This window comes from Eufriesea mexicana, unplaced genomic scaffold (assembly GCF_001483705.2).
Source record: "Eufriesea mexicana isolate 0111107269 unplaced genomic scaffold, ASM148370v2 scaffold6379, whole genome shotgun sequence".
NCBI classification, from domain to species: Eukaryota; Metazoa; Arthropoda; class Insecta; order Hymenoptera; family Apidae; genus Eufriesea; species Eufriesea mexicana.
Window position 1 is genome coordinate 50,158 of NW_016914251.1, and position 11,271 is coordinate 61,428.

At 38.8% G+C, this 11,271-nt stretch overlaps 1 protein-coding gene across 1 annotated transcript in view; it reads right to left on the bottom strand.

Moving 5' to 3' along the window:
- Nucleotides 1–10,667, bottom strand: part of LOC108552389 (uncharacterized protein DDB_G0271670-like) — a 14,177-nt gene extending 3,510 nt beyond the window's left edge. Inside the window, exons 1-2 of the mRNA XM_017906902.1 lie at nt 10,614–10,667; nt 142–343 (exon numbers count right to left, since the gene is read on the bottom strand). Of these exons, the coding sequence (XP_017762391.1) occupies nt 142–343; nt 10,614–10,667 (256 nt within the window). The remainder of the gene's footprint in view (nt 1–141; nt 344–10,613) is intronic.
- Nucleotides 10,668–11,271: the final 604 nt, after the last annotated feature.

An 11,271-nucleotide genomic window follows, 5' to 3' on the forward strand; every position in this document is an offset into this window, starting at 1 on the left:
ATTACTACTATTACTACTGCTACTACTGTTTCTGGCACTACTGTTACCACTACCTCTACCACTACTGCTACTACTGTCTCTACTGCTATTACTACTACTGCTACTACTGTCTCTACTATTACTACTACTATTACTACTTACTGTCTGCACTACTACTGTCCTTAGTACTACTGTTACTACTACCTCTACCACTACTGCTACTACTGTCTCTACTATTACTACTACTACTACTACTACTGCTACTACTGTCTCTACTACTACTGTTACTACTACCTCTACCACTACTGCTACTACTGTCTCTACTATTACTACTACTACTGCTACTACTACTACTACTTACTGTCTGTGCTATTGCTGTCTCTACAACTACTGTCTTCTATTACTACTACTATATTGGAGTATTCGCAATCTCTGGCAGCGTTTCAGGCAATATGGCGCCGTAAAAGAACCACGCTTTCCGTTTGCGTTCGCGTGCGTTTGTCGAAGATAAATGGGTATCTGTCGCCTGTCGTTCAATCTGCTTTCTGTGCATCGATGACGAATTCTCGCGGATACGTTTTTGTCCGTAAACACTCGTTCCCTGTACACTCGGTGCACGTTTCGAATACGAGTACGTATGCAGGTTGACAAACGGTCGCAGACATCTGCAAACTCCGCACCATTACAATTTTAGCTACATTCGAACGTGGAAATTCCGTGTTTCCATTCATTCCTGCAGGAAAATCGCGCAGAGAACATACTGTGCATCCGCGATTCGCCAATAACAACGACACGTGTCTTGATTTATACCCCCATTAAGACCTCGAATAAACGTACGTACTCGTTAACGGATCTGTACGTCTGCCATGGTACACACTTTTGACAAGTGCAAATTTGTACAGATGAATAAAGCATAATTTCAACCAGTGATTAAATTGTCACGCGTGAATTCTGAATTCGGAGAAAGAGACGGAGGAAAAATTCAAATAAATATGTAATCACGGGAAAAATTAACCCTTTGGTTAGGTTAGGTTGACGGGCCCCGCCGCGGAACCCCTCCCGTGGAACGAAGCATTCTTTAGCATTCGGGGCCCAGGTTTTTGTCCCAAAAACGTCATTGCGATACTACTTTTAAGAGCAAAATAATTTGCATTCATACGAATATATTTACAATTTTTCCACGAACGTATTTTTAATTAAACGGTACGAGTTCTAGATCTAATTGTAGATTTGTTGTTGTAGAATCAAGCAAGCAACATGGTCGACCTGTAGAGAACTGTAGCCCTGACTCGACGTTAGTCTCTCGTCACCCCTCGCTGTGGCATCTGCTGATCACAGTAGTATAGGAATGGAACGAGTGCGGCCATGAGAGAATGCTAAGAGCGTTTGGGACATAGGAGGAAAGTGACTGCGTGCGAGAAGATCGAAAGCCTAAGAGGAGCGAAGATTTTGGAGTACATCCTGCGTGTTTGAAGCACCTGGCCCACCAAGGGCGAGGTCGCGTGACAAATGCATGATCGAGGAAGAGAACCTGTGTATGAAAGAAGACCGAGTGTAAGGTTGAATAAGATTGTAAGAGTGCGAGCAAGGTTGTAATCAAAAAAGATGTGTTGTTAACGTGTCGGATTGGGAGTATGAGAGAGTTGTGAGAGGTCAGTGACAGCTGACAGCGTGGCAATGTGTGAAAGAGAGTGAGAGCGTTCGAGAGATTGTATTAGCGAGTAAGGTTAAGCTTAGCATACTTGTTATACCCGAAATGTTATATTAATTATTAATTACTAGCGATGCTGTGTGCGAATATATGTATTTATCCCGTGACTCCCTCCTCCTATCAATTCCACGCTAGGCCACGAGACATGTCAGTGTACAGACCTCCTTATAGCGATTAAATACGTGATTCACGCAAGTAAACGCTGTCCTGCGTCACGTTATCGTCCAAATTTCAGTACCTTTGCTTCAACGAGCCGTTAAATCTGCATATTGCGAGAAGCGAAAGAGCAAACAGCACGTGTTAACTTCATCAATAAACCAGACACTTTGGCCCAAGCATATTTTGTTTCCACGCTCTAATTATCCAAAAGTCCTGGCAGCTTCTGTTGTTTGTAGCCGTTACGTACTTTCCATTATTTCCACGCACCTGCTCGTTCCCCTTTTCTTCCGTTCCCGCGCTTTTAATACCAGCGTTGTTCCCTCTGCAATTTACGCCCTAAACACGCGACTCCTCCGACCTCGTTCCTCCTGCATTTTTCCTCTCTTTGCCCTCTTTTATTTCCATATTTCCCAACTCGCATTCTGCCGGCCAGCCAGTCGCGAATTCGCCACGTTACAAAGAACGTTTCGCGATTTCCACGAAAATACCTTGTTCCGCCATTTGCTTCCGCTCCAGGGACATCGTCGTGATTCGCGAATATTGCTCGCATTCGGGACTCGGAAGTGTTGTTTCAAGAATTTTTCACCGATGTAGGCTATTCGCCACTGAAATTCCGGCGAGAACGGAGAGGAGAGAGAGAGACCGTCGAGAAGTTGTGCCACGGAATTTTTCAGCCACTTCTATCGAATTGCCAAGAGACATTCCGAGAATTCGACATTTTATTATGGCGTTTAGGTGCTTTCTTCTCTTCCCTCCATTTTTGCTTCGGTCACGATAGAAATTCGATGTCAATGTATCGTGTCTTTAGTGGATTCGATTGAATTAAAATTTACAGAAATCAGAGGGTGTTAGAAAATAGACTTAACCGCACTGATTTCCGAGGGACTCGTATAAAGGCGCTGAAATATCGGATAGCGATCGCGTTAATCGTGGCACGTGACCGTCGATAAACAACCGGCGTTGTTTCACGCGAAAACCCCACGGTTTCTCGTAAATCGAACGTGGAGAGGTTGGTTAAACGAAGATATCGGCTGCTTTACCATAAAAGCTAGCTTTATTTCCGCGAAACAACGCGATAACGTTTGGCCGCGAAGTTCTCGCTTATAAAAGCAACCGCGTAAATTGGCCAAAGGCCACGGAACTTCCGTTCGCTGTTGCCTAGATCGGAGATCGCGGGGCGTGTCATTTCCGCTGTGTCTGATTGGATGAGGCGAGGGATTTTATGATTCATGGAAAAACTTCATCGGATGTATCGATCGACGAGAAAATTGTAACGCATGTATGACTGATGCGACTGAGGTCCATTGTCGGAAAAATGAATGCTTTGGAGAGTGTTGGGTATCGAGTATCGTCTGATTGTTGGATATTGTTTCGTTTCATATCGGTTCACTCTATTTTCTGCGATGGTTTACTCATTGGTAATTTGAGGTAGTTTACGTTGGATCGATAGCATAGCCAGATGAATTTGTGGTGGAGCTATTGGTGGGATAAATATTCATGATTAATGACACGAGTAATCAAGTGGAAGGTTTCATGTATACGTTATGTACTTACTGCATTTATGTACAGACAATCACAGCAGTCGAAAATATGTTACCTATTCTTTGGAGACTAATCAATTAAAATTATAATCGGACTTCGTAATTAGTTGTATATAGAAGCATGAAATATTACCGTATCACACAATTCTTTTTCAATACATATAGCACGGAAGACTATACAGTACCTGTTAATAATAATAAATAGTCATTACAACAAAATTCGCATTAAACGTTCATAACAACCGAGCACATGCAAATACCACAAACTCACATGTGTAGGGCGCACACTAACTACCTATGCCTCAAAAGCTCGGGATAATAAGCTGTTTCTGCAAAGCGTGGTACCCTCGCGAAGTTGTCATCTTATTTTTGCTCATACGGGAGTACTGGTTGCATCCGCGTCCTCAAATTAAGGCTCACAATAGCAGAGTGCATGCCGAACACGCTGGTATCAAAATCGCACTCTAATTCGGAGAACCATTTTTTACGAGGCAAGTATGAAGAAATATTCCTGTCGATTTCGTGTCGAAAAATTTGGATTTTCAGACTCATTCTCAAAACTCAAAATAACTACTCACACGTGTAGGGGGCACTCTAAGCTACCATGCCTCAAAAGCTCGCACTAATCCCCCGCTCCTGCGAGGCGTGGCAAGCTCGCGAATTTGTCATTTTACTTTTGCTCATACGGGAGTACCGCTTGCATTTGCGACCTCAAATTAAGGCTCATAATAGCAGAGTGCATGCCGAACACGCTGGTATCAAAATCGCACTCAAATTCGGAGGACCATTTTTTACGAGGCAAGTATGAAGAAATATTCCTGTCGATTTCGTGTCGAAAAATTTGGATTTTCGGACTCATTCTCAAAACTCAAAATAACTACTCATACGTGTAGGGGGCACTCTAAGCTACCATGCCTCAAATGCTCGCGCTAATCCCCCGCTCCTGTGAGGCGTGGCAAGCTCGCGAAATTGTCATCTTACTTTTGCTCATACGGGAGTACCGGTTGCATCTTCGTCCTCAAATTAAGGCTCATAATAGCAGAGTGCATGCCGAACACGCTGGTATCAAAATCGCACTCTAATTCGGAGGACCATTTTTTACGAGGCAAGTATGAAGAAATATTCCTGTCGATTTCGTGTCGAAAAATTTGGATTTTCGGACTCATTCTCAAAACTCAAAATAACTACTCATACGTGTAGGGGGCACTCTAAGCTACCATGCCTCAAAAGCTCGCGTTCATCCGCTGTTTCTGTGAGGCGTGGTACGCTCTCGATTATTTCGTTCTTTTTCGCGTCGTATTCGATTTGGACTTCATTTCGCATACTTTAAATAACCCTCATATTATCTGAGCGAACTATGCTAGTGGTTTACCATCTGCGATATTTGTTCCGAATATTGCAATTGTATTTTATGTCTATCAAATATTTGCCTACTCGCATTTTGATTATTCTTACCTGTGTTGTTATTAGCAGCAATTATGAGAAACAACAGGCCCCAGAAGATCACACCTGTCGAAGTTGTTTTGTTTCTTCAACTTAACCTGGACTAACTAAGCGTCTCTCTGGAAGCAGTGCGCTAGATGGTCGTTTATGGCTCTCGTCGGACACTTGTCGCATGAAATGCAGCCGCAGGTGCAGTTAAGCAACGCTGTCTTAATTACACTTTCACGGTGGTTCACACGTCGCGGCTAACCAAGCGTACGGAATACCGAAAGCGTAGATTTTAACGTGTTCTAATGTACCGTTTCGTTGACCAATGGTACACGAGCGTGCAATCGTGTATCTTTGTCAGCGTTATTCTGGTCCACGATACGTAATTTCACCGCCTAACTCTTGCCACATTCATTCTTAACTTGATTCGAACCGAAGACCGTATTACCGATGGCCACTGTTTGCCGGCTAGTTTGCCACTGTTTGCGAACAATTTCCGCGAGGTATCGCGGTGTGGCGCCTATGGGAGAACGATTTTAACGTATATATATATATATACGTATATATATATTTAATGGTGATACCCAAACACGAGGATATTTAAACGCGAGTTGGAAATAGCGCAGAGTAGTAGAACGCATGTGGAGTCTGTGATGTTTAGTTTGCGGAAGGGTGGTTTCGTAGATGAGGGATACTCGATTTGAAGTATTGTAGGTGCGATGGAAAATTATGGCGAATGCTCAAAATGTTCGAAAAATTTTGAATATTGGGAGTGAAAAAAATTTGATTCGAGAGAATATGATGAGATATATTTATTATATTCAAGAATTTAATATACGTACACATATATATATATACACGTATATATGTATACACATATGTATATATACATATACACATATATATATATATATACAGTTATATAGTTACACAATTATACTGGTGTGCGCGCGCGCGTGTGTGGAAGTGTGTGTGGAAGTGTGTGCGTAGTTATTCTTATTATTTATACATACCTATATAATATAAAATTTTGACATCGTAATAAACACATATGAAATTATAATTCGGTATTTCTTTCTTGAATATATTATAATTGAATTTTTTAAATTACTTTACGTATCTTATCTTAGATAACATTATTTTTCCGTAATTCGACTAACGAGGAGAGTGCAAGTCCTTCGAGTTACCGCTTTAGTTGAAACTTTGCAGGTATGTAGATATCGTCATGCAGTGTAAGAAAATGTCATTGTAGTCGTAAACACTCAATAATTTTTAAGATATTTACGATTAAAGTTTTATTGCTCGTTAAATTATAGATTTATTTCCGCTAGTTTATAAGTGGAGTCGTAGGTGAACGGCAACAGTCGGGAATTTGTATGCTGAAGGACCGGGGTTCGATTCTCGTCCAATGATTGTTAATTTTTCAATTTATTTTTTATTTTGTATTCATTTTTCGCCTATGTAAACATTGTAAATAAACAATCGTAAATAAAATTTCTCAATAAAAAAAGTTATTTTTTACGCTTTCTTATTCTAGTATATATTTATTACAAAATAATCAAAATATTATGCAAGAAAAATACTTTTCTATAGCAATCTTATTTACTACAGGAAATACAAAACCTATCGCTCATGTAAGTATTAATTATTAAATTAAATATTTTATAAGAATGTTGCCTATAATTGCAACTTTGCTGTGCAGCTATAAATGTTCATGAATTAATTACAAAAACTTGGAAATTTATTAATTTTCTACCGCCGAATTGATTTCTAGCATCTAGTTTGAATAACAATTTTACCGCCTGCGATGAGCGCCATCTATGATTTTGGACCAAAAGTTCAAAAAGTAATAGGAATACAGAATCGGCAAGGAGGTCGTCGACGATCTGGTCACGTGATAGACAAGGACAGAGAGAGGAAAGAAAAGGATAGAAGTGCTCCGGTAGTGAAAAATTATTAATTGCTCCACTTCTGTAGTTAATTTATGAACTTTTATAATTTCATTGCAAAGCTGGAACTTCAGGCTACATTCTTATATAATATTCGTAAAGACTTTAACCCTAAATTGTTACTTATTAATTTTTGTTTCATGGCGTCTATGATTTCGTAACGGCGGCCATCGCGATCTTCCGTGAAGATATTTAATACTAAACAAAACTAGAAGGAAAATGTGATCAAAAGTTATATGGGAAGATTCGCAAGAACATTGTCTTTCTAATGAGTGCATAAAGTTTCATAAATTAATTGCGTAGAGGATGGTAATCAATGAAAAACCAATGGCGTCTTCGACAATCTTCGACAATAATTCAAACATTTCGTAGAATAATTATTCATAATTAATTAATTAGGGACAAATTTATATCGAAAAATATATTGGAAAGTTCTTGAAGGATCTGCCTTTACGATGCAATTATAAAAGTTCATAAATTAATCACAGATTTTGCGTAATTAGTGAATTTTCCATTGCCGATTTGATTTACTAAATATATTCGGAGCACATAACCAGAGTTAGTAAACTGACATCAGAACCATCTATGATTTTAGACTTGAAGCTCGGGTTCCGCAACTAGAACATAGACGGCTCTGTTGTCAGCTTACTAACTCTGGTTATGTGCTCCGAATATATTTTAATAAATCAAATCGGCAGTGGAAGTTTCACTAATTACTCAAAATCTGCGATTAATTTATGAACTTTTATAATTGCATCGTAAAGCCAGATCCTTCAAGAACTTTCTAATATATTTTTCGATATAAATTTGTCCCCAATTAATTAATTATTAATGATTATTCTACCCAGTGTTTGAATTGTTGTCGAAGATTGTCGAAGACGCCATTTGTTTTTCATTAATTACTATCCTTTACGCAACTAATTTATGAAACTTTATGCACTCATTATAAAGACAGTGTTCTTGCGAATCTTCTCATATAACTTTTGATCACATTTTGCTTCTAATTTCGTTTAGTATTAAATATTTTCACGGAAGATCGCGATGGCCGCCGTTACGAAATCATACACGCCATCAAACAATAATTAATAACTGACAATTTAGAGTTAAATTCATTACGAATATTATATAAGAATGTAGCCTGAAGTTCCAGCTTTGCAATGAAATTATAAAAGTTCATAAATTAATTACAGAAGTGGAGTAATTAATAATTTTTCACTGCCGGAGCGCTTCTATCCTTTTCTTTCCTCTCTCTGTCCTTGTCTGTCACGTGACCAGCTCGTCGACGACCTCCTTGCCAATTCTGTATTCCTATCACTTTTTGAACTTTTGGTCCAAAATCATAGATGGCGCTGATCGCAGGCGGTAAAATTTTTATTCGAACTAGATACCTCTTCTGGTAATGCGTTAATAGTACACCTTAATAAATCAATTCGACAGTAGAAAATTAATAAATTTCCAAGTTTCTGTAATTAATTCATGAACATTTATAGCTACACAACATAGTTGAAATTATAAATAACATTCTTATACAATATTTAATTTAATAATTAGTTAATAGTAAATAAGATTGCTGTAGAAAACTGTTTTTCTTGCATAACATTCTTATTATTTTATAATGAATATATACTTGCATAAGAAAGCGTAAAAAATAAATTTTTTTATTGATAAATTTTACTTACAATATTTTCATAGGCGATAAATGAATACAAAATAAAATATAGATTGTACAAAGAATCAACTATGAACTGGAATCGAACCCTAGGTCCTTTTACCATAGGAATTTTCGACTGCCCCCGTTAGGCTACGACTCCACTTATAAACTAGTGAAAATAAATCTATAATTAAAGAAGTAATAAAACTTTAATCCTAAATATCTCAAAAACTATTGAACAGTTGCGGCTACAATGATATATTTTCTTAAACTGTATGACGATATCTACAAACCTGCAAACTTTCAACTAAATCGGTGTCCCGAAGGACTCATCTTTGTAAGACGAAAGAAAGACAGACGAAATACCAAAATTTTATGAACACGATTAACATGGAAAAATATTTAAATCATTTATTGCCCGAAATATCGGGATCGGCGCGATTTAGCAGGAAAGAGAAAGTGTCGCAATACCGGTATTTCAACTTTATTTCAGAAAAATTGGCCAAAAAATCGGTATTCCTCAAATAATCGCGTAGTGACGTACTGAAAACCTTTTGCTATTCCGTTCGGTGTTAAATGACGCGCGACGAAGTCGAAACACGGTGAAAAAAAAGAACTTTTTCTTTCCCTCGAGATTCGTGGGCTTTGAAAATTTTTACGCATGAAATTTTTACATGTTGCGAAATTGGCGAACTTTCGTAAATTTTTGCAAATTACAATGTATTTCTAAAGTTTCGACGAAGCTCTACATTGGGGGAATTTTTCGTTATAATTTTAACAAATTTTTATCTTTAGAAATTACCATTTTACGAAATTCTGTCTTTCCAACGCTGATATTAAATATTATTATTAAACGCTGATATTTCATATTACAATAATAAATAATAATAACAATCGCTAATCTAAATCACCGAGGCCTACCGCATTAAAATCAAAAAATGAATCGTTTATTCAAGTGTCACGGCTTAAAATAATCTATACCTTACGTTTTAATATTACAAGGTTAATTTAACACTAGATTTACGGAACCCGTCAATTTGACGGAAGGATTGCTCCAATTATACGATGGTAACAGATTTAGTTAACTTATATTAAGACTGTTAATATAATATATAATTGTTTTTAAATTAAACTAATCGTTAAAAAGAAGGCACGTGGTTTCCTTTACCTGTCAATTTGACAGGTGTCCTTAGAAACAAGTATACAGACAGCGTCCGTAAATCTAGTGTTAATTACAAGACCTTATATTATTATTACCTTGCAATTACACTTGCATAATACGTATTTGCATATATTTATGGCAAACAGCTAAGCACATGTCTCTGACGAGTTAAATTTTCACGTTGAAAATTCGATGTTATTCTTGAGGAGTACACACGTAGAATTATTTTCTTCGCAATGCTTTTCTCCCTTCTCGATGAATACTAGATAGCTTTATAATTGCGAAAAACGAATTGCTTTTTGGAAACTCCTTCGAAGCTGATCTGTAAACAGAGTATAACTTAATATATATAATACCGACGATGTTTCATGCATCAAAAATATAGTAAATGAAATAAATTTACAACTACCTTAATATCTTGTTACGAGATCATTTCCAGCCGGTATTCAGCCAAGAAGAGCGGATTGTAACTTCAGTGCAGAAAAATCCAGCATCTCCCAGAATGTTTGGTTTAAATAACAATCGGCTGTTAAATCTAAAAGGAACGTCTTCCATCGAAGTTCAGAGAGTGCTGTCAACCTTTTCAGTAGGGAAAATTTATTCTCGTGTTTTAGAATTCTTCAGCAATCCATTGATCGAACCTGAAGAATAAGAATTATACTCGTGAATTGTAACAATATTTTAATTTACGTAATAGTGCATGCGCAGCTCTTAGCTTGGTATCGTCTTAGAAAGAAAAATCTTTGGAAACCGATACCAATTACCAGGTCTCACCACGTGGAGGTGGCTACGCATCGAGACCCGACATGCGCCCTAGTGGCGCAGCCTGCTGGCGCTATCCGTATCAAAGATATCTAATCTAACCTGAAGCGAATTAAGCTAAAACGACTCTAATATTTCTAAGTTCCCACAAATTGAGGAAGCAAAGAAAAACTAAGTTACAATCGCGACGCGCCCGAACGAGTTTACGATTATTCGAAAGACCAACTAGTCGACGCGACGTACTCTCATGTACAAGACAACTTCATACCTCGGCACCCTCGCTATCGGACCTAGTCCACCCAGCCACCACAGACTCTGCCATGACTTACTCGCGAACGAGGGCAATCAACGAGCCAGAAAAACACCCAAAACCAAGCCGAGGGCCCCTAGCGAGGCCTTATAACCGGTCACGCCAGCCCCTGCCACATGGGGGAGAAATTAATCATCCCATGGGGACTGACCGCAGGCCGTTATGCAGTGTCAACGGCTATAGGACCCATACCCCGGTCGTGCACGCGCTGGTGCCAAGGACGACTAAGGCCGACAGACCCTCGAATTGATTCCAGATGCCCCCCAACCCGCGACCACCCTAGAACCGATGCATGGCAAGAGTGGCAGTGGCGAGGATGAGTGTCGGACACGAGTCGCGAGGATGACTTACGAAGCATGCAATTGTCGAGTACATGAGAGCACGTCGCGTAGACTAGTCAGTACTTGCGAAAGATCGTGATTATCGCGAGAACGATTACGTTCTAGATCGGTGAACGAGAGAGATGAGAAAGAACGAATATATAATGGATACATTCGCTTCAAGTTAGGTAGCTTACCTTTGTACAGACAGCGCGCACATGTGACTTAGCCTAGCAGTCTATCTTATGACTACTTAAAGGTAGACGCACGCATCCCGCGTCGCTCATTGATGCGTC